The following is a 24,725-nucleotide window of genomic DNA, read 5'->3' as shown; positions in this document are numbered from 1 at the left end:
TGGAATTCCACTCCTCATCAGTGACCCTGGACACTACCACCAATGAAATATCAGACCAAACCACGCCTTTATAGTAGTAAGGTATCGAACATCGAACTGGTGTATATTAAGTGTTTTACACTCACAAAAAAGAAACCTATCATTCTATAGGTATTTAAAGAGATAAGAATTATTGTTACAAAAGTTCGATAAAAGTGGTGTTTTATATTACTTTAAGGTCATAATGTTTTAGTATACGTAATGATACACATGGAAAAATTACTTTTTACACAACAAATTGGTTTGTTCTTTCGGTAAATTTGATATGCAAAGAATGTTACTGAGGTTTTATTTTCTCATTACCAGCTAGTCTTCTATACTAAAGGGTTTGGAAGGATTTGCCAAAAGAAATCTTAATCAGTCTAAGTCAGGAAGAAACATCAGTATAATAGAAATATAATGAACTTCACATAATCATTGATATTATATGTACTTCATTATGCAACATTCTCAAATGCCAAAATATACAAAAATGAGAAGTGAAATATTTAATAAATATACACAATTATTTGGCTAGTGGTTGAATTCAGACTATGTAATATATTGCAAATATTTATAAAATACCGTTTTGTATAAATGAAACAATATCCTTCAGCCATTTCTGAGAATGTGTAAATTACCTTTTCATCTTTAGGCGTAAGGAAGTAAGTAACAACCCAGTTTGATATGTACTTCTTCCTGAATGAAACGTATCAATTTCAATACAGTCATGCTGATATCTTCAAGCTATATTCACCTTAGAAACTTGCGTATGTCAAAGGTTGTATTCTAGTATCTAGATAATTTAGTGTTATTAAACACTCAGTAGTGAGTGTTTGTTTGTTTGTAATTAAGCACCAAGCTACACAATGGGCTATCTGTTATCTGCCCACCACGGGTGTCGAAACCCGAATTCTAGCGTTGTAAGTCTGCAGACATACCGCTGTGCCACTGTGGGGGGCAGTAGTGAGTGATACTACAGCCCTCAAAAACAACTCACACAAATTCTAGTGCAAAGAATACATCCCCAAAACAAGTCCGATTTTTTGTCAATCCAATTTCACTATTGTAGTGACAATTTTCTATCAAATTTATCATTAAACATATTTATGTTATTGTAGAATATCATATTAAAACACTTAGAAAGTATTCTAACAAAAGGTTTCACCGGTGAGTTAGAGGTAATTTTGGGGATTTACAATGCTAACATCCTGGGTTCGATTCCCTGCGGTGGACACAGCAGATCGCCCAATGTGACTTTGCTCTAAAACAAACAAGTAAAAAAATACCTGACAGAAGGTATCAAAAGTGTTTGATTTGCTGAGTAGAAAGGAACGCTTTGATCTCGTTTGTGCATTACTTTTTCTTTCGGAAATATATTAAATGCCACAAGATGTCAAAAATTGTTCGCCCTAGATTAAAGTGCGACGACATCAAGAATATGTATCAGCGACCAAGAAGCATCTATGTAATGGAAACAAAATAGCTACAGGAAATGAAACAAACTATATTAATAGTTTAAACAAGTCGTAAGTTATACGATAGTTATAATTTGATTTATTTATGTGTTGTACGTAAGCATAAAATTACACAATGTACTATTTGTACTCTATCCACCCTCGTGGATCAAACCCACAATTTTAGCGTTATTCACTCTCAACCTTATCCCTGAGCCCCTGAAGAGTTGGATGGTTGTAGATAAAACAGGATGATAGTATATTCTTTCAGATTCATAATATGCAAAAGAATACGCCATGTTTATGTTTATATTTCACGCTAACTTTTGTTTGCGTTCTGAAACCTTCTGCAGACATAAACTCCCATAAAAAAGTTTAAACCAGAGTTTTCCCTTCTAAGTGATTTTTCCAGAATAATAGTATAATGAAACAAAAGTGTGAAGTGACGTTTAACATTTTATAGCCACCTTTTTATATTACTTCACTATCATTGTATTAACTTATTAAAAAAAAACAAATTTTAACATTGTTCACGCTTATATTTACCATTCAATCTACACTTTGAAAACTCCATAAACTGTAAGTTGTTTCCTAGTCTTGATTCATTGCACCTGAAATTGGGAATGACTATGTGTTTAAGCAAACAAACTATAAAGCGTAATATTTAAATGTTTAACTAAAGCTGGCGACGCCTAACGAAAAGCTGCTATACCTTCTCAAAACTTTACGCCATTTAATTAATTATCTTTGTAGGAACACCAGACTAAACGTATTAATAATCCAACAAAATCTTGAACAGAAATCAAGGTAAAAAAACAAAAACAAAAAAAAAACGAATCAACGAGAAACTATGCAATAAAGTTAAGTAATTGTGTTATATGAAACATCGATTACTGTGACAACACACAGTAGAAGGATAGGAATCACTCTAAATACTATATTTTTATGTATCAACGAGAAACTATGCAATAAAGTTAAGTAATTGTGTTATATGAAACATCGATTACTGTGACAACACACAGTAGAAGGATGGAATCACTCTAAATACTATATTTTTATGTATCAACGAGAAACTATGCAATAAAGTTTAAGTAATTGTGTTATATGAAACATCGATTACTGTGACACCACACAGTAGAAGGATGGGAATCACTCTAAATACTATATTTTTATGTATCGAAAAGTTCCTCGTAAAACGCCCCCCACTGGCACAGCGGTATGTCTGCGTACTTACAACGCTAGAAACCGGGTTTCGATACCCGTTGTGGGGGCAGAGAACAGATAGCTCATTGTGTAGCTTTGTGCTTAACTTCAAAAACAAACAAACAAAAATCTTCTTAAAATATATTTTTACGTCGCACCTTTCGGATACTTCGAACTTTGCGTGGAATACATGCTTCTTCTATACTCAATAGAATTTACATTTAAATTATCACTGATATTATTAGCATGATTTCTTTATTCAAACCGTATAATATTAAAGGACCATATATAAAATGTTCAGTAAAATATATCGAACCGATTTTGAATAAGCAATACAGCAAGCGACATGACAACTACATTTTATCATTGTTTATCGTTTCATGTGTAGTGGGATGCTATGGAAAACTGATCGATTTTTGGAAAGGTATGTAACAACCCTTTCCGAAAAATATAAATAAACTAAGATCAAAAGAATGTGTTCAGGTCGGGAATTTATAGTTTCCAAAACGGGGATAATCCTTGTAATTAATGACATTGGAAAACTAAGGTGGATCAACTTGAAGCATCAGGACCATCCAAAAAGAGACCTGCAAAAAATTGTATTCCGTGGTAAGAAAGGTGAGTCATCTTGTACAGATGGGAATTCACAAACACAAAGATCAGCGGCAAAAGCCGTCCACGTATTTTAGGCAACAGTTCGCAATATAATCAAGAAGCTGGAGAATGAAACGGGTATTTGTGCTATTCTATATGAAGACATACCATTAAAATCGATGGACGCAGCTACTATAGATTTGTGTCCGATCGAACTGTTGAAATGGGACTGGGAAACCAGTAGAAATAATGACGAAAATGTATAAAAAGAAAAACCAATAAATTTACGCAGAACTGAAAACTTGGTTTGTACACTTTCTTTCTATACAGTAGTGACCTAACAAAAAATAATAAAATTATCTTACATGTCTATTCTTAGAATTGTGAGAAAATGAACACACATACACAACTTCGAAGCGTGGTTTTCGATGCTTTGCATTAAAATGAATATATATATATAAATTTAACAAAGCAAACTATTAATTTAATATTTCATATATAGATATATATATAGACAGAGGTATCATTGAGTTGAGTACGATATATTAAAACGACTTGGTATATGCAAATGGAAGAATCATCTGAGAACCACAGCAGATAGAAGTCGAAGTGAAACTCCATGCATTACACCTACACTTTGAAACTGATTGGCGTAACGTGACACTACCAAAAATTGATCGCTTTTGGGAAGGGTATGCAATAGCACTGTGCTCATGTCGGAGGTTTTGAAAATTCCAAAAACGGGAAATGGTATAAGAAAACAAAGGAATATAGATTAACTTGGGGCACCAGGACCATACAGAAAAAGACCTGCAACAAGTCGTAACCCACACGTGGTAAGCATGGCGTTTTGTAAAAGATGAGAATCCACAAACAATGATCAGTGGCAAAAGCTGTCTTCTACGTACCCAAGCAACAATACGCATCATAATCAGGAAGGATCTTTGTTTGGAAAAGTGACAAAAGTCATGTATACACAAGCTACTTCCGCAAAATATTCGTTCAGCCGTCACATACCTCAAGCAACTAGAAAATTAAACGGGTACTCATGCTATTCTATACAAAGATATACTGGACAAGTCCCCAGACTGTGCGATCATACTGTTGAAATATGAACTGGAAAATTGTTATCCTCATACACTAGATGGCTTATGGAAAGCATGAAAGGGGAGGAATGTGCTTTAGACATGATAGCCTTACGACGAAGCCTTTCGCAATGAAATCTATCCTGCAGGGCTATTGTCAAGATGCACGGTTATCGTATAGAACATTACTGGAAGTGGTGACATGGACTGCAGCGATGTGGTGACACACCAGAGACGTTTCAATATATCGTGCTCAACCACTTTATAATGCCTTGATATTCATTATGTTCAACATTTCTAGCGTTGAATTATCATAAACAACATTTGATGTATCGAACAATTTTAACGTTGAATAGCAATACCTTAATTCATGCATTAAGGATTACTAACGTTAAATGACCACAAATGTTATCTACTTGTTTTATATGTTCAATAATTTTAAGTTTTTGCTTATTTCCTCCCTTCGACAGTGTTGATTTTAAGTAATTAGTAGTATGTTTTCCATTTTGATAATTTTTAATGTTAATATATATAAAATTCAATTACTTTTCTGTATTAAGTGAGATTAACGTCAAAGCTCGTCTACTGTATCTCCACTTAACAATGACAATAAAGTTTCATTACAACGGTTATGTTATAACGTTAAGCAGAAACGAAATGCTACTATATATATAGCATCTTCGATATATAGAAATAGAGAAATGAACAAGATCTGCTTTAGTAAAACACCATTCTAATTTTATATTTATAGATATATGCGTCAGTAAATTAAGAATGTTATAGATATCTCTTTCAGATTTCCAGTCCATTTTACAGAATATTGTAGGGTAAAAGACAAATATTGTTTTTTTGGATAAGGCTATTCGATGATTAATCGTTGAATTGCTGTGAAGTTTTAATGGGTGGCCTCGATTACTGCTCATCTTCTGTCATATAAGACTGAGATTGAATATGGATACCAACCACGCATTGCTTTCTTAATATTGCAATCCTACAGAGAAAATGTAGAGCAAGTATACGGTTGTTTCCAGTTTCAGAGGATCAGATTTACTTCTGATCGCGTAAACTAAATAGTTTCAATAAAAGTACTGTTACAAAAGTGTTTTATATTCTATAATAACTGACTATAAGTGTCTCGGTGAAATGGGAAATATGAAACCTCGAGAAAAGAGTGGATAGAGACTGGTGAATTAACAAAGCGTACATTTAATATACGAAACATGGTTAAAGCAAAGTCTGTTTAAAAACTTATTCATTCAGGCGACAGTCATTGATTACCTTTTGTAAAAGTAAATAATTTTTTGGTTATTACTAGTTTTATTTTTAAATAAAAAATGCTGTTTATTAAATGTTGGATGAGTAAAAAATGCATGGCCTGTTAATACCTTTTAATTTCGTTTAGTCTAAAAAATAATTCAATAGAAAATTATATCGTTAAAAGGAAATTTCCTTCTCTATTTCGGTAGTAAATAAATGTTATATTTCTCAGCTCAAATGTAAAACTAAGGCTATTAATACATTGATTAGCTATTATGCAGTTCGTGTACGTTTGTTTGTTTGTTTTGAATTACGCGCAAATCAACACGAGGGCTATCTGTACTAGCCGCCCCTAATTTAGCAGTGTAAGACTAGAGGGAAGGCAGCTAGTCATCACCACCACCGCCAACTCTTGGGCTACTCTTTTACCAACGAATAGTGGGATTGACCGTCACATTATAACACCCCCCACGGCTGAAAAGGCGAACATGTTTTGTGTGACCGGAATTCGATCCCGCGATCCTCAGATTGCGAGTCGAGCGCCCTATCCACCTGGCCATGCCGGGCCTGTACGTTTGTATCGTGGAAGTTCAGCAATATGCTTGAGCGATTATAACGCTAGAGTTCGGGGTTCGTCACTGCCATGTACATAATGTAGATAACCCATTGTGTAGCTTTAAGCTAAGAACACACAAACAAACAATTCTGACCATTTAATATTATTATTATCATTAGGATTTGAAGAAAGCAAGCTAAGTGCATGAGGTAAGAAATAATGTAGCTAATTTTATTAATGTAATACAAACTATGAGTATGCTACATCATTAAATAAAACGTATCGGAATTAAGATACATTTATTTAGTTGGGTATGATCGCCCTTATCGATATTTTCGGCCATAATCCCAATAATGTGTCACTCATAGGTATATTGGTTACAGTTACCATGCTATACATAATAGCGTTTTTGCTGTTGTTTATTTATTTTTTATTTTTTAGAATTTTGAGTATCACAATGTTTATAGTTAATCACAGTGCTGTAATTTACTAAATCACTCACATTGTTATTAGTTCATTGTTTCCAAAGAATTATATTTTTCTAAAAAGAATATTTAAATATTAGTGGTATAATTCCAAGATACATAATTAAAAAAAGTAAATGAGAACAGCTGAATATACATAAGGTTGCAATAAAGCAACAAAATGGTTTGATTTAAGTTTAAAAAGATTAATGTTTCTTTTATCTAACAATTCATTTAGTTTGGATCTTATTTTCAATAAAGCTCGTTCATTTATATTAAAAAAAAAGAGAGTTTACATCAGAATTCAATACGGGAGGGGTGACACACATATTTACAAAAAAAAAACAAAGATATTTTATGTCACACCTCTAGAAAGGTAGAATAGATTAGTAATAAATAAAATCTGCACTAATCATTTCGTTTGAATCTTTAATGGAAATCGTATTTTTGTTCTATTCAGCAGGAAGGGAGAAACTTTTTTTAGTGGAAATAGGAAAGAAAGAACAGTGTATCTCAACGCTCAAAAATATACGCATTCAAACAATTTTGATAGCGCCTAGCGATTTTATATTTAAAAATGACTACGAAATGCTACTCTTTACTTTCCATATATAGAAAAGTGCGTTTGGAATCATTCAACTATTCAACATTGATGCCAAGCTAATTGGAAAGAAAGGAAACTAGTTGTTCTTATTTGATAGCTAGGTTATTCAAGCAAATAGCAAACTGGAAAATGTTGTTTTATTGAAAGATGATACCATTCATATAGAATTTGGATGTTTTATACTTTTTTCCAAGTATTTTTCAAGCTTAAGCCCAAACAAGAGAGAAATAAAAATGTAATGATAAACGAAACAACAAAATCGTGAAATTATATGTTCGTTTCATTGAGGTATTAAAGATGATATCATCATTTTATGAGATGCATTTCTTTTTTAAATATTACATTTTTTGGGGTAATACTCACGAGGGTGTACAAAACTTTCGTTACATGCTTTAGTGGTAGTTTGTTTGCCTCACTATTTCTCTCTATATATAAAGTGTGTGTCTGTCGGTATTAGGGATATTTTACATACAATTATAAATATATTTTATTAGATACTAATAGAAACAAATATAATTTTATTAGTTAACATATATATGTTTGATGGAGAAAAATGTGTGTTTTATTAGAATGACCTTCACTAATTACTACTTCATACATTACTTAAAGGCTTTATATAAAGCAAATTTCTTTGAACAAAACGGTATACAATAAACGTTCATTTTTTAGTATTTTGTCTTTCTGCCAAAAATACAGAAAAATGATAAATTACTGTACATGTTACGAAGCTAGGTTTATGTCTGAGATTTCAATTTGGCTGTTAGTTACGACATCCGTGTAGGCGAGTGTTTAATTACAGGAGGAAAGAAGAAGATAGAGCGGGAAAAGAAAACATGTGATGTAAGTACATAGGCTTCAGTATATAAATATTGCATTTTACCTGTTATATATATATATATATATAAGCTACAAGAACCGAAAAGAGAGGTTAATAGAACTTCTTAGGCTTTCATTGCGATATAATGGGATCTAATAGCAAGCCTTGTAAATGCATAAATAAACCCCCAGGCTCATCTTCAGAATTTGTGAGCTAAATACACAGACCTCGTCTTTAGTTAATTATCGAAGTATATACGACTAACTCCCCTTCAGGAAATAATCTAAGAATGTACGCCATTTTTAAAGCAATATTAAACCATTTTTAGGAATATATTTATCATTCTTTGTGTTCAGTGTCTGCCATTTAAAATTTAATTAGCCATAGTTACAAGTATGTATTCTTATTTATATAAACTTTACTGAATAAATAAAGGGATTCTAGAGGGATATAGAAAAGTTGCAAGACAAAGATAAAAATATAAAATGAATAATCTATGAAAATAAATCCATGCTTAAAATGAATGTCTCTAATTTTGTAAAAGAAAAGAAGTCTAGAATTAAGATTGCTTTCTTTTGACCAAAAATAAAGCATTATTTTAACCACCACGAATAAACTTTATGGCAATAATAGAACAACTTGGTAAATGGAGTTAAAGTAAACTGCTATTGAAAAACTAAGTTAGTACAGTTATGTTGATAAAACGCTGATAATAATATTAGCCGATCTTAAAAACATTTCGATGACAAACTTAGATAGAGGTGAATATGTTATAAACATACCCATCTAAGTATAGTTACAAAGTTTGCGAATGTAGATAAAAAAAAGGTCATATAGTCAGCAACTTGCACAAACTGTTTTAGTCACGTAAATAATTTCATTTTCCCATTAGGTACAATATTTCTTATAATCATTAAAACAAACTAGACCAAGTTTAACTGTATGTAAATGTTAATATGCCATGAACACGAAACTAGGTTGTTGTTATTTTTAATGAGGTACACATATACTTTAAATCGCTAGAAATCAAATAATTATTCTTACATATTTAACATATAAATAGGAGAAAATATCTTTATGAATTAAACAAGAAATTCAATCGCTCTTTAAACGAAAATAAATATTAGTATGAAATAAGAACGAATCTAGGAATCAGTCTCACAAACCAGGAAATAGTGCTTATCGCAAAGTCATACATCTGTCTTACGCAGGGAATCGAATCCCGTATCTTAGCGATTTAAGTTCGTTAACTTACCGCTGACCCAACGGAAGATAGCCAAGAAGAAAGGAATATTGATTTGAAATAAGAACGAAACTACGCTTTTGTGTTAAAGGTCAAGAGATATTGAACAAATTCATAAAATGTTAAGTTTTGCTTCAAAAGGAAGCAAATATTGTTATTAACTCACCAATAAATTAGACTTTGAATATTTATACTTTATTATATTATACAAAAGTACACATGCTTAAGCAATATAGATTTCTTTGCGAGTTAAGGAGATGAGCTGATGATTTTTATAATAAAATATCCTTACAGTAAACAATTTTGAAATAAAAGATTACAAAACGCGCTGTAAAATGCATTGTTTACTGTAATTTATATGTAAGCGTAAGTCCCAAAGTTAGTTAAAGGAACAAGCTAGTTAACAAAAAAGCGTTTCTTGATAAAGAACGAAAAACATTTTACATTGAATTACTTCATTTTACTAATTGGAATGCGTAAACTTTGATAATAGAACATCACATCAAAATAAGCTGATAAAGAAAAAAACTACTAATATAAAAATCAATTAACTGTAAATGGCTTTTTTATAAAAATTACAATACATGTCTCTTTGGAATCAGAATTAGTAGAATAATAAAACATTTCCGTGTTTATAACTTTAATAAACAAAAGCTACATAGGTAGCTCGCGGTCAGCATGATCGTGTAATTTTAACATTAATGAATATTTTGTTTTGTTTTTAGTAATGCAAGTTCAATTAACTTCTAGCCTTGCATGCCATAGTGGTTATGGCGCTCAACACGCAACATGCAGGTCGTGAGTTCGAATTCTATCACCGAACATGCTCGCTCTTTCAGCCTTAGGAGCATTATAATGTGATGGTCAATCCAATTATTCGATTAGAATAGCCCAAGAGTTGGCAGGGTTGATTAGCTAGCTGCCTTTCCTCAAATTGATAACTTATTAATAAGGGACTGAAAACGCAGATAGCCCTCGAGTAGCTTTGAACGAAATAAAAAAAAGGAAACAAATACACTGTTGGATATACAAGACCGTCCACTTTAAGAGTTATTATTTAGTTTATTTAGTAATTTAATATTTAATGACTCTTTAGTTTTCATATCAAGAGTGTTAAAAGTTAATTATTTTAAAAGCGATAGTTATGACACATTTCGTTACGTAACTCTGTACGAGTCGTACGTTATGTATGCAGTTTATTTGTTGTACTAGGCTTTTCTAATACTACTGACGTCATATTATACGAAGTTTCTATGTTTTTCTCGTTATGGGAAATACTGTTGTTACTAGAGGGTTAGATATTTCTACATTTGTCTGTCGCATGTTATAAATACGTGCAGATACAGAGAGGAAGTAAGTTAGTGAAAGTAAAAGTGAAAACAAGAGGGAATCCTCAATAGCAGGGGCATTTGAAATTCTTTTAGGCAGGATTAGAGTAAATTAATCTATGAGACCCATTTTTTCCACTTTTTACTCTATATTTTTGTGCGCCAGCAATACCAAGCGTGGGGCATGCGTATACCCGATTCAATTTTATTACTCATCATGATCTCTACCAGCCTACTCTCAAATTCTCTTATGCAAGATTAGAGACCTTGGGTTTGGTCAAATACATCAGTCGAAAGGGTTGGATCTCCTGAGTCCAAAACCGTAATTAGATTTCAAATCAGCCAAGAGATCACGGAGCTACAAAGCTAAAGGTTTGTACTTGAACAAAACAAACTCAGAGCCATTCTATAGCCATTATGCCGCGGCTAAAATGTGATTGTCAGTTTAACAATAACGGGCGGTTTCTAAAGTGAAAGTATCACAACTTGTATTTCAGTAACAGAAATAGAGAAGAATAAACCGTTTTGTCACTTGGGACCTAAATTAATTGAACCTTCTCCCCCCCCCCCCCGTGTGGACTTTTGACGAAAAAGAGACAATTATTTAAAGCTCTGGATACAACTGTGATGACCAATAGTGTAACGAATTTCGATACATGCCTTTGACTTGTTTTGAATATATTATTTTAAAACAAGTGGAGTGTGTGTTGTCCGTTTATTGTTGAAATTTATCGCCAACCACTCACAGACTCTTACTGTAAAGAATCTGGCGTTATAAAAGCCTGACATACAAAAACAATTATCTTATACTCCATTGTACACAGAATAAAGACGAAGAGGATATTACCAAAATCAAAAGTTGTTGTTACTTTAAAAACAGTTGAAATCAAACCTGGCATTACTTCGTTTTCCCATTCATAATAGTTTTTGTTGTCTGAACAAATAGCGAAATAGTTTTCGGTTGTTCATTTCTTGAATTTTTTTTTCAATGTAGTCAAGTTGATTTTTCTAATTATAAAACATTGTATATTTAATCGCAAGATTTTGGATTACACCCTCATCTTTCGATTGAGCTCAATAAATATATATATAAACAACAAAAAGAAGGAAGAGTTAGAATTGCATCACTATAAGATTCTGTTTCAAATATGCTTTTCATAAACTCTTAAAATTATCAGTAAACATTGATTGTTAAACTATAATTTGAAATTAATTAAATCAATCTTTAGATAAGGTCTGTAATATAATTATGTGAAAAATGCAACTTATTAAAATTTAACGATAAGTTTGTTTCAATCATGTGCAAGTATTCTGACATTAAATAATCAGTTATATTATGTAAAATATATTTCACCATTAACTATTTTATTTATCAAAGGCTAAAGAATGAAGAAAAAGATGAAATAATTTGATATTGCAACTAATTTCAAATAGCAGTATTTGTTTGTGTTCGATTTTTCAAAGTGGTATCTAGTAAAACAAGGATTTACTTAAATTAAAGAACAAACAAAATGGTTTAAAAATAATTAGAACTCAATTTATATATTTATACATACATATGTGTATACATATCAGTTTCTTATTTTAAAGTCTTGAATATTTCATGAATTAATTCAGTTCACGTGTGTATCCTATTTTTTGGATTTAAATAGAACGATAAAAACCCTATAACCCGAGCGCTTTCGAAAGTGCTCGGTTTATAGGGATTTTATCGTTTTATATTAAGACTTCTTGAACCTACATGTTTCTTCTGACATCATGTTTGGATTTATGTAGTATTTAACAAGACGGTCCGTTTGAAAATGAAGTAAGTCACTATTAAGTTTATCATCAATAACAAAGATCACTGCAGCTTACTGAGCAATCGTTTTCTCCAACATAGCACAAGTCTCCAGAGGCACTTGTGGCAACCCAGATGTGGTCTCCATTGACAGCAGTCTCCTAAAGAAAAGAAAACAGTACATGATTTTAAAATTGGAATATTTTACATAAAAAACCTGATAGCTTTATTGCAATAAAAAGTTTAAAAGCGTTTCACTTTTAAAATATTCAACACTTTTGTTAAATAATATTTCCTTCATTGTCATTACTATCAAGCTGCTTTCTATAAGTAGCTACATTTTGACTAGCTAAACATCAAAGGATAAATTATCGATTGAGTTAATAGCTTCTCATGTACACAACAAATATATTAACAGGTGCAACTGAAAGGCAGTGAAAGTGCCTCATAATAACGTACATTGTGTTTAGGATTATTACTTAAATAATGTAAAGCTAAACTTCCAACCTCTCACAACGTAATCATCTTTGCAGTCATAAACAATGGAAATGGAAGATCATTGTCGTTATCTGACTTATTCTAGTAAACAAGTACTATTGGTGAAGAATCAATTTCGTATTTCCCTTCAGTTCAGTTAAAATGCATTTTAATTACATACTGTTAATGACACTTTGAAATCTAAACAAGATGATTTCAAAATCATGCGAATGAACAATAAAACTTGTAGAACCAAGAAAACTAGGAACCAGAACACTTCTTAGAGAAGTATTAAGCAGTTGTCTATTGACAATTGAAAATAAGATTTTATCTAAGACTAATTATGAAAATAGTTGCCATTTAAAATGCTTGTTGATTAGAATACTGGGGTCACATTCAAACAAGCTAATATATAAACATTTTATTTTAATTTTATGATTAACATAGTAAGGTCACATTAAAACAAGCTAATATATATACACACTTTATTCCAATTTTATGACTAACATACTAAGGTCATATTCAAACAAGCTAATAGATAAACATTTTCTTCCAATTTTATGACTAACATACTAAGGTCATATTCAAACAAGCTAATACATAAACATTTTCTTCCAATTTTATGATTAACATAGTAAGGTCACATTGAAACAAGCTAATATGTATACATTTTATTCCTGTTTCATGACAAACATATTAAGGTCACATTCAAATAAGCTAAGATATAAACATTTTATTCCAATTTTACAAGTCATCATTCATACTAATCGTTTTTATGCTTTGTTTCAGCATACTTACAGCATTTGCTGGTTTCAAATGGTTGGAAATCAGCTATGATAAGCTTAATTATGTATAAAAAATATTTTTCTACAGTTGTTGTATATTATTAAATATATTATTATTATTAATTTTTTCACATAAACAAAATGAATGTAATTCTATAAAACATATGAAGTGAAATATAAGCTGAAAGCGAATCCATATTTTGGGAGCAATATTTTATTTGTACAGTCTAATATCCAATAACTCGATAAAGGTTAAAAAACGACAGCTTCTCTATTTATTTTTCATTGTTTCTAACACATCAATTTTCTAATACGAATTCAATGTAAACATGTAATTTTTTCCTACCAGAGTTCTTACTAAGTAATTCGTTAACTAATCAATTGTAAAGTTTAACACACCCTAATTAAACATTGGAGTAGGTTTAGTTTACTTTTGCTATTTGTTTTGTTTAAATATAGCTACTTTAGCAAAAATGAATTTTTTTTATTGTTTTGTGTACTCTGCAATAATATATTCTATCCAATTTTAGTTCAATAAAGGGAAACTTACGCCCCAATCCGGAAAGCCATGCAGTATTCTTGTTTCTCCATTTTCTGTGGAAATCTTAATTTCTCCCTGAATTGCTTTTCTGAAAAATTAAAACGAAAGATTGAGTAAGTGTAACGAAACGATTGTTGCATGCCGAACCGTCAATCAACCGATTTTAAAGTTTGTATCATTCGAGGCTCGGAGAAGCTAAGTAATATTTTATACCATTAGACCTATAATGTATAAAAGTTATTTTAAAAATCGGATTAATATTTAACAGTGGTTCGAAAATTATTGGAAACTAAAGAAAATATGTAATGAATAACTAAATATGTAATAAAGTATGCAAAAACGCAGCTTTTAAGGCAATTTTTATTAAGGTTTCAAATTGCTCAAAGAGCATCCAACTTTCACTGAAATGTGTCTTGTACAGTTGCTGCCTTTTCTAAAACATATAAAAGGATATCTTTATAGACTTGAGTGATATTTTCTTGAAAAAAAAAACATGAAAGTCAGCAAAATTTGCACAGCTATGGAGCAAAAATTGAAAAACGTGATTAAGGTTTTGAGTTGCTATGGCAATCTGGATAAAGATATGTTTCAAAACGTTTAGGGTTAAATTTGCAAAAACGTCAGCAAATTTGATGGCAATCGGCCACAATGAAAAAGTTGGCAACATAAAATGTAGTGGGCTTTATAGAGATAATGTGAAAAGAGGCGATACCCCAGAGAAAAGGATAAAGCTACTCATTTGAAAAAGTTATCACAAATTTTATTACTTCTAGGGATGGTACAAATAATTTGGCAAAAATGAAGTTTTGCTCCCCTGGGTGGTACCGATATCTAGTTGCCCGTAGACTATATAAACTACATCAACTAATCTAAGGATTAGTCATCAAAATTTCTCAATGTTTCATAAAATATATTAACCAATAACCAACCAACAACAAGTCCACGCTCTCTTGACCCTTCAATATTTGTTATATTTTTATTTAAAATTCTCCATTTTTGGCTAACTTTCTCCATCTTCAAATTTCTGCATATTTCCTATCATATTTCTTCCGCAGTAGTACAGTACACAACACAACGGTTCCGCACTTGATCTGTCCTCGTCTTATTCACCACTTTAACTTATATATGAATGAAGGTTGAATTGTTTGTTTGAAATTCGCGCAAAGCTACACGAGGGCTAGACGTCCTTAATTTAGCAGTGCAAGACTAGAGGGAAGGCAGCTAGTCATCACCATCCACCGCAAACTCATGGGCTACTCTTTTAGCAACGAATAGTGGGATTGACTGTCATATTATAACGCCCCCACGCCTGAAAGGGCGAGTATATTTGGTGGGACGGGGATTTGAACCCGCGACCTTCAGTACTAGAACATAAATGATACAACGACATATATCCAGGACATAACGTCCTTTCCTTTTAATAATTATCTTCATATAAGGTTCATATTTGGATAAAATTGTATAGACATACTACTCGGAAGAAAATGTTAACATATCAAATGTGACCATCACTTTGAACACAAATAAACGTTTAATTTTAAACTATTTATTTTTTATAACACTCACCGCCTAAAGAAAATTTTAAGTCTCAAAATGTACTAGAACAGTCAAGCTGAAATCATTCAAAACATAACACCCTGATTTTATAATGTATTTTCGTGAATTAGAAGGGTGAACGCAAAGATAATTGTGGGTAAAGATAGTCCTTGATAATTTTTAACTCATATGTAATGCGACCATACAGTATCTCGTAATGCAAGTATCACTCTTAACTTGCAAACATACACTAAATATATAAATTATATGTCAGTAACTACTAACTTGAAGTACTGTTCAAAATATATATATATTACACAGAGAATTTTTATGAATATTGTACAGTTCATGTCGTAAAACATAAACGTTGCAAACAGTTATAAGAAGATCATTCAAAAACAATGATGCATTGTCTTACGCCTAACAAAACGTAAACCACTATACGTGACCATAGTAGACATGAATACAAAACTCTTTGAAATTCCAATGTTTTTACAGAACATTTGAAATGTGTAACTTATTCATAACCGACGACTAAGCGGTATTGATATGATAATAACGCACTTGGATCTCCATGGAAAATATTTCATGGCAGATGAATGAACGGACGGAAGTGGGTAGATTGATAGAAAGAAAAATACTGATTTATGATTATACGCAACGAAAAGATGTTATCAGAAACAAAGTAATTCAGCCGAATCGCGGTTTTGCTTGTTTGTAGACAGACACGTGTGTAACAAGCCTCTTGGATACCTGATATCTTCCAAGAGTGTACGCACATAGCTATAATGTATGTATAGATCAAATGAGCTTATAACATTGTTTCTACTGTTAAACAATAAGAAGTTAGTGTGTGAACTACATGGAAGTTTCAACGCTCAAACTAAATCATATTGAATTCCCCAGATAAATAGCATCTGTTGATGTTAACTTTTCGAATTATAAGTATCCCTTTGGCCGGATTCAGTAAGTGAATAAAGGGGTAAATTTACGAACCTAACAGATGTTACATTAATACAAAGAGAGGCGGGGAGTGCTCGAGCCTACGAAAGAGATAAGGGATTTGAAGAGTGCTTTAGGATAAAAGTACTTAGACTTTAGTGTATGTTTTTGCTTGTTCGATGATACAGTCCAATCGATATTTCAAGAGGCGAGCGAATCATACAGAATTGAAAAGAAAAGACAAAAAAATGTTTGTATAAAATATTTGATATTGCAAGGAGCAGACAAAAGTTCTCCAACTGATCAGACTAGAGGCTCTCAAGTTCACGAACCAGTTGTACAGGAGATTATCTTGAGTGACTGTACAGGAGAGTATCATGTGTGATTGTACAGGAGGGTATCATGCATGATTATACAGGAGAGTATCATGTGTGATTGTACAGGAGGGTATCATGTGTGATTGTACAGGAGGGTATCATGTATGATTATACAGGAGAGTATCATGTGTGATTGTACAGGAGGGTATCATGTATGATTATACAGGAGAGTATCATGTGTGATTGTACAGGAGGGTATCATGTATGATTATACAGGAGAGTATCATGTGTGATTGTACAGGAGAGTATCATGTGTGATTGTACAGGAGAGTATCTTGAGTGATTGTACAGGAGAGTATCATGTGTGATTGTACAGGAGAGTATCTTGAGTGGCTGTACAGGAGAGTATCATGTGGGATTGTACAGGAGGGTATATTATGTGATTGTACAGGAGAGTATCTTGAGTAACTGTACAAGAGAGTATCATGTGTGATAAGCTGAGGTACCCGTCCTTTGCCCGGGGTATGAACTTAATAACATGTGGAGACGGATGCTATAGTAAATAACACAATAGTCATAACTTTCACACAATTTATTTATAACATAATACATTATTACAATATTCCTTATTACCTCACCAAAAGGTTTTCATAAGCTTTAAGAACTAACTATGCATATACTTAAAAAATGGTATACACTGTGCGAAGGTCAGGGTGATTTTGTAGAAAGAGGTAGCTGCAAAAGAGGTGGCGGTAGGGGTGCTTTCTGTTACCCGCTTTCAACACCCAGCCTTAAATGTCCTTCCACACTGTTTCACGTTAATAATTAATTAACAATCATTGGCTGCAGATGTGTCTTATGGGCCGAAGTTTTAAGGTCACGGTTCAAAGTAGGAAGTGGGTATAACTTAAGAAATGACTCTTCATATCAGCCTTATTGTGGTTGTTGGAGTAGAAACTTCATCTGAGTTTATGTATTATTGCAATAGTGGCGGATACTGTTTTTCCACTACATTCCTCAATATAGAGTACTACTGCACTCTCTGAGATATATAAGACGTATGTGTGCCCTCCCTTACACTGTGTGTATGTTGTGCTATAGAAAATGTAATGAATATTTTTGGCGGGGTAAAAACATGGCGCCATCTATGAATGTAGTTAATGTTAACTAACATCAAAGATAGTAAATGCTCAATAACAGCAATAATGGGGATTGAGTAGGTTTTAAACCACCAGTAACATGCCCGTTATTTCAAACTATCATCCCAAAAAGTTTGGTTGAGTTTGGTCCATCGACCTAGGAGTAGTTACATAACAGACAAAACACAGACATACAGATTTTTTTGTGCTTCATGTATATATTGATTGTACAGGAAAGTATCGTGAGTGGTTACACAGGAGAGTACTTTGAGTAATTTAAATTTGATAATGAGGAACCTACTTTTTGGAAAATAACAATTTTGAGACGGCTTGACCGGGTAATGAAAAAAGTGTATTATAAATGTACGACGTTTGGACCTGAGGATAACAAAATCTTGTCGAAACGTCGTACATTTATAATAAAGATATTTTATTACTCAGTGAAGCAGTCTCAAAACTTTTATCTCAAGTGATTCTACAGAAGAGTATCTTGTGTGATATTCTCAAATATTTAGTTATGCTCCACCTTAGAGTAAAATTAAAGTGAAGAGAAACTCGTAATTGAAGACAGGAAATAAAATCAGCCAGACAAGAAGATTTAAACACTAAATGCTGCATTCAAGGCATAAGACACACTTAAACCTGATGAAGGAATGTACAAATCAGCCAATGGAAGAACACAAAACTTAGAAAATAAATAAAGATGTTTTTGTTTCAGATTTTCGCACAAAGCTACACAATAGTTATCTGCGAATAAACATTCTTAATTTTAAATTGATAGACAGAGGGAAGGTAACTAGAAAACAGCTCCCGCCGCCAATTCCTGGGCTACTTTAATCGAATAGTGGGATTTAAACGTCACTGATAAAGGAATTCTGTAGTTGTGGTGATACCTTGGTGTGGTCAAATTATTGGTTTGTGGCTTAATTAAGTCTGAGTAGTATAAGTTTCAATTTCACATTAATAATAGTAGTCTGATTCGCTCAAACCCAATTAGCAAAGAGACGCTGTTTCTCACTTTTTATATTCCAAAGAAAACGATTTCATGGAATAATAAATAGTTTTTATGCTAATCGATAGTAACCTGAAGTTAATATGAATTATACAAAATTGACACAAATGAATAGATGTAACACGTTGAATTTTGTCAAACATTTAGATAGTTTTTTCCTTGTAACTCAACCTCATTACATTTACAGTCAAATACTATTTGATGAATTGCTACAGTAAAGCTGCAAAGTTTACAACATTTTAACTCTAACTACTTATGCTCGCCAATTTGAAACGTTGACATACTTTGCTATAGTTCAAACGTTTAAGAATAATGATCAAGTGGCTAAGAATAATGGTTTCCTTGCATACAGTTCGTAGATTATATCTATGACATAGATTCATTCGTTTTTTTCTAATCATCTCACCTACTCTTGCATTTGTCTTATAATTTACTGCCGGATCAATTTCTGATCATCTATGGTGTGTCATGAGCCTCTTGAAACATTCAACGTTTATGTATGTTTAATAAGATATCAACACCATACATATTTTTAACAAGTTATGTACGTGTACAGCCGTTGTACCTTCATTTTCATGAACTTGATTATGGTACGTTATTCAAAACCAGTGTTATTCACCGTGGATATTTGTGTAATTGCGTTCCACACCACCTATTGCAGTAACCATGAGACCGATAGCAGCCGAAGGATGTAGTAATAGTAGATGTAGTAGTATGATAGCCGTCAGCTACAATTTACTCACATCCAAGGTATGGGAAAATATCATGTTTTTTATTATTTTGTTTACATTTATAATATTCTGTACTTAGTAGCTTGTATGAAAATGAAATCCTACACTATTTAAACTATAGAACTATCATTTGAAGAAAATTTGTGATTAAGATGTTAATACAAAAATAAGATGTTAATTCGCAGCAGCAAATACTGGTATTTGTATTCATGGCATAGTTATAAGGTTATTTGCCGCCGTCCCTAATTTGGAACTATTGACAAGAGGAAGGTAACCAATCAACAGCACCCTATCACCTCAACAAAAAGAAAATGGTAAAGTATATTCGAGAAGGGCATAATTCTTAAACATATATATATTACTCTTATGTTGTCAATTACATTAATTGTCCATAGGCGATTAAAATTAGCACTATAAAACAATAATGAAATTAATACAAAACAAAAACAACATTATAATGACTGAAAAATGAAAATTGTTCTTCCATTACCAGTCCTCGTTGTCATCCTTAAGTCACAATGTATAATGTCTGTGGCCATAGCACCCAAAAGCGTTGGGAATATACCATCTGTCAGAGAAGATCCAGACGCAGATGTAAAACTTGCCAGAAACTAAGGAAAAACAGTTAATTCGTTGAGAGCTGAGTTCTTGAACCCACGACGTCTCAACTCCTACTGCCTTTTGCAGTCTTCAGACAGTTGTGTGATTGTGGGAAAGCAGTTACCATTAATATTTAGATATAACCTTAAAATAAAGTTAAACTGCTCTAAAAATTCTACAACCTTCACCCTTTTTTAATATTATAAGATATATAAAGCAAAATATATTCTTATAGTAGAAATAAACCACCCTATACTTATACAAAACTTCCAGCCTACACCTTATAATTGAAAAATTAGTGATGTTAAACAGAAATAAAAACTCTTACTTTAATAGTTCTAAAGTCCCCATCCTTCTCTCTTTATCTTGAAAATTTGAAGTATATATCGGGTGAACTGAAACAAGCCCACCTACCTGAAGTTGGTCTTTCCGCCCCGTTGTACTGAACAAATATCTAACTGGATATGTTAAAGTTAGTTACATAAAATCAAGAACAACCTTGAGTAACTAACGCCCTCTAAGTTCTACACCAGATAGTTTTCGTGAACGAGAATTTACTTTTTAATATAGTTTCATATTTATCATAAAAAAGTATACATTTTTTCATATACCAGTCTTATGACCATTATTTTTCAATTTATTTATGAATAATTTAACATTATCCATAAAATTATTACTATTATTACAAATTGTTAAGTACGTTATATTAAAGCGATTTTAATATTCAAATCAACAAGCCACTTGACAACTACAGCCTATATAAGGTCGCAATGGAACGGCATGTACCAGAACTACATTTTGAAATTGTTGATAGTTTTTGGAAAAATATGTAGCAGCTTTTTGTGAAGCAAGACATTCATGCTATTATCTCATAGAAATGTGTTAAGATCGGGGATTTAGGATTTTGAAGACAAGAATATACTTTGTACCTGATGATATTGAAAAATTAAGAAGGCTGGAAAACCGTCTTCCTCGCAAACTAGATGGATTATAGAAACCAATCAGGAAGGAAAGGTGTGATTTGGACACGACAGCCTTACGCTGGAACTTTTACAATAAAAACTACGCGACAGGGCTATTGTTAAGATGCACCGTCCTCAGATATAACATGACCAGATGTAGTAAGGCTTCAGAATAGTTTTAATAAAACGTACTCATCCTCTGTATACTGTAAAAATCGTAATGAGTTTGTGAAGCTAATTGACGCTTTTGGCAGATCTTCCGATGATTTATTTGTTAGCCCCAATTTAGTATGAATATTATTTAATAATATTAAAGAATATGCATACACACATTAAAGGGAAGCTCAGTAACCTTTCTTAGCTGTATAGATGCTACTAAATAGGGAAGATTTTTTTCAAATATAATAATTAAACTTTTCTTGTTTGTTTCCCATAGTTTGGCGTTCCATTCTCGTTAAAATCTTAACTGTAATGAAATATAGCCCCAATTATTATGACGATTAAAGATAACATAAATACTCATTCTACTTAAATTGTCTCGTTCATCAAATTAATATTAAAGAAATAAAGGATGCAAACGTCTGCAACATTTTTACTTAAAGCATTTAAAAAGTTCAATAAAATTAAGCTTTCGTATTAATTTGTAATGGGTAAGTTGTCACTAATTTCACTTCATGATACAGAGGGTTTATTTAAACTATGATCCCAATGAGACGAAAAGCTTTTCATTACAAGACGTATATATTAGTATTTTCGTTGTAAAGCCTGCACAAGACTGAAAGTGTCATTGATGTGAATATTCAGAATATATATAATACCTTGTGCCGGCAATTAACGTGATCAACTGTTAAGATCTAGCATGAAACTTTTGCTTAAAGTAAGCCGTGACGATCGTAAATCTGGAACTAATTTCTGCAGACAGTCATTTGAAAGTAAAAATAACTTTGAAAAAACACATGAACTCCTTTCAAATCTTAAAGGAAATAATGTGAATATAGTCTTCAAATGAGTAATAGGTGACTTCCTTATTTTCGTGTGAATAATCTCGTCAATCTTAAATCCATCTTAAATCTCGATTGGGCTCATAGTGAATCCCCAATGACTTCATTGTTGATAAATTCCGATCAAAAGCAAGTTAACTACATTGACTAGAAATGAAAAGTAATTTATACATTAACGAAGCTAATTCTGTGCAACAAACTGACAAGAAGTAAACAAGGACACAAATCAATACACAATATAATCAAAATATATAAATGATTACAGTGACAGTTGTCAGTTGGGTACCCCCTCTGCTAATGAGCATTGTTAGAACAATTGCTTCGAAATGTTACATTAAAAAAATAAAAGCCCAACCAAATAAAACATGCACACTATACCTTGATTTTCTCTTCAAATTTGGTTGATTAGCATATAAAAGATGAAAAATTTTATGGACAAGTATGTTATGTTAAAGCGTAAATTCTTCTATTTCAGAAGACAGATAGGTCCTTTTTTTCCCACTTTTAACGAATTCTTTGTGCGACATTTGTCGCTAGACTTTAATTCTTTCTTTTTATTTCATATACGTTTAAGAAAACGTCACTTGTCCTTAGCATGACAATGTTCTGGAGCAATTAAATTGTTGGAGCTGGAGTAACTAATTGTTCAATTGGAATATGGATATAACACACACATATTAATTGCAATCATTTTGTTGTATCAATTATAAAAGTTCATTACATTAACGAATACTCTGTTTGTTTTTTTCTTAGCACAAAACTGCATAAAGCTATCTGTACTGTGCTCAGAGAATGGATTGAATCCTAAATTTTAACATTATAAGCCCTTAACGTTACCGTTGAGCCACTGCAAGATTTATTGAATACAGTAATAATGTATGAATATTGCATACCTGTGTGAAGCATGTGACTAATATGTGGATATTTAATTTTTCAATACATTTAATAATCAATCATTTAATCAGCAGTGCCAACATGACAGGTAAGGAAAAGTTGAATTATGATTTTAAAATGTGTCAATGTATAATTAATATTATTCCCACATGTTAAAAGTGCATTGCACTACATGTTGGCCAACTATCTAAGCTAGATTTATTTTATTTTCTGACGATTACCAGACTGTAAAACTTAAAAATAAAATCCATTGTCTATGATACACCATCACTAATAAAAGTGGATTTTGGTAAACATGTACTTTATAATTTTTCTCGTTTACATACTTTCAGTTCTTTCACTTAAAGGTGGAAGCTACATTCCAATAATATTATAGCACCTATCGCCAAAGATTAGTTCCACCCACATTAAATATTACTAATTTACCATGTTCCAATCTCACACTGCTTAGAATAAATATTAATTTAGCCGTTATGATACTTCTATTAAAAACTTTTACCATTCCAAGTTGTACTCATTTTCAAGCCTCCAGGTGGTTCAGCGGTAAGTCGGGGGGCTTAAAACGCAAAGAATCAGGTTTCGATACTTGACGTGAACACTACACAAATAGCTCATTGTGTACACAGCGTAGTCACAAGTAAATAGACACCACCTTTTCAGAAAAAATGAAAATTTTCAGCCATATTCACATGAATTGATATATTTATAATTTAATCTAGTAGATCTTCCTTTCACTTCGTGGAGTTCGTTGATCCTTTGGGGCATCGTGAGAATCATCTCGTCAATTTTAGATTGTGGGATGTTCGCCCACTCTTGCTTCAAAACTTGGAGTAAATCGCTCTTCGAACTTGGTTTTTTTGTTGTTTCTTGACTTGCCAGAGGTTTTCGATGGGGTTCATGTCAGGAGATTGGCTCGGCCAGGGCAACTTCTGGATACCATTTTTCTTCCTGCCACTTTTGGGTGTTACTAGCAGTGTGACACGGTGCTCCATCTTCCTGCAACAACGTTGTGTGCTTGTCCACAAAACCTGAGGAATAAAGTGGCAAGAGTTCTTCCTCCAATGTTTCGACGTATTTCGCAAAATTTATGTTGCCTACGCACTCCACTAAGCTCGATCTCCCACCAACCCAAACAGCTCCCCAAACCATCACGCTGAAACCACCATGCTTTACAGTTGGCTGCAATCTGTCGAGCCAAAACTCTTGGTGAGGCATTCTCCAGACCCATATCCTTCCACTGTCCGAAAATTGAGCGAATCTTGATTCGCCTGAGAGCAATACGGTCTCCCAAAGTCCAGAAGCTTGATCATCATATCACTTGCCCACTTCTTTCGTCTGACTATGTTGGCAGGTCTTAATAAGGGCTTCCGTCTTGCTGCTCT

At 32.5% G+C, this 24,725-nt stretch overlaps 1 protein-coding gene across 1 annotated transcript in view; it reads right to left on the bottom strand.

Moving 5' to 3' along the window:
• LOC106469955 (eye-specific diacylglycerol kinase-like) overlaps positions 1-24,725 on the bottom strand; it is a 209,219-nt gene that overhangs the window by 44,746 nt on the left and 139,748 nt on the right. The window contains exons 2-3 of the mRNA XM_022399379.1: positions 14,219-14,297; positions 12,484-12,567 (exon numbers count right to left, since the gene is read on the bottom strand). Coding sequence (XP_022255087.1) covers positions 12,484-12,567; positions 14,219-14,297 — 163 coding nt within the window. The remainder of the gene's footprint in view (positions 1-12,483; positions 12,568-14,218; positions 14,298-24,725) is intronic.

The sequence above is a fragment of the Limulus polyphemus genome, unplaced genomic scaffold (assembly GCF_000517525.1).
Source record: "Limulus polyphemus unplaced genomic scaffold, Limulus_polyphemus-2.1.2 Scaffold100, whole genome shotgun sequence".
Lineage (NCBI taxonomy): Eukaryota > Metazoa > Arthropoda > Merostomata > Xiphosura > Limulidae > Limulus > Limulus polyphemus.
The sequence above is the reverse complement of the archived record's forward strand: the minus strand, read 5'-3'. Positions and strand labels throughout refer to the sequence as shown.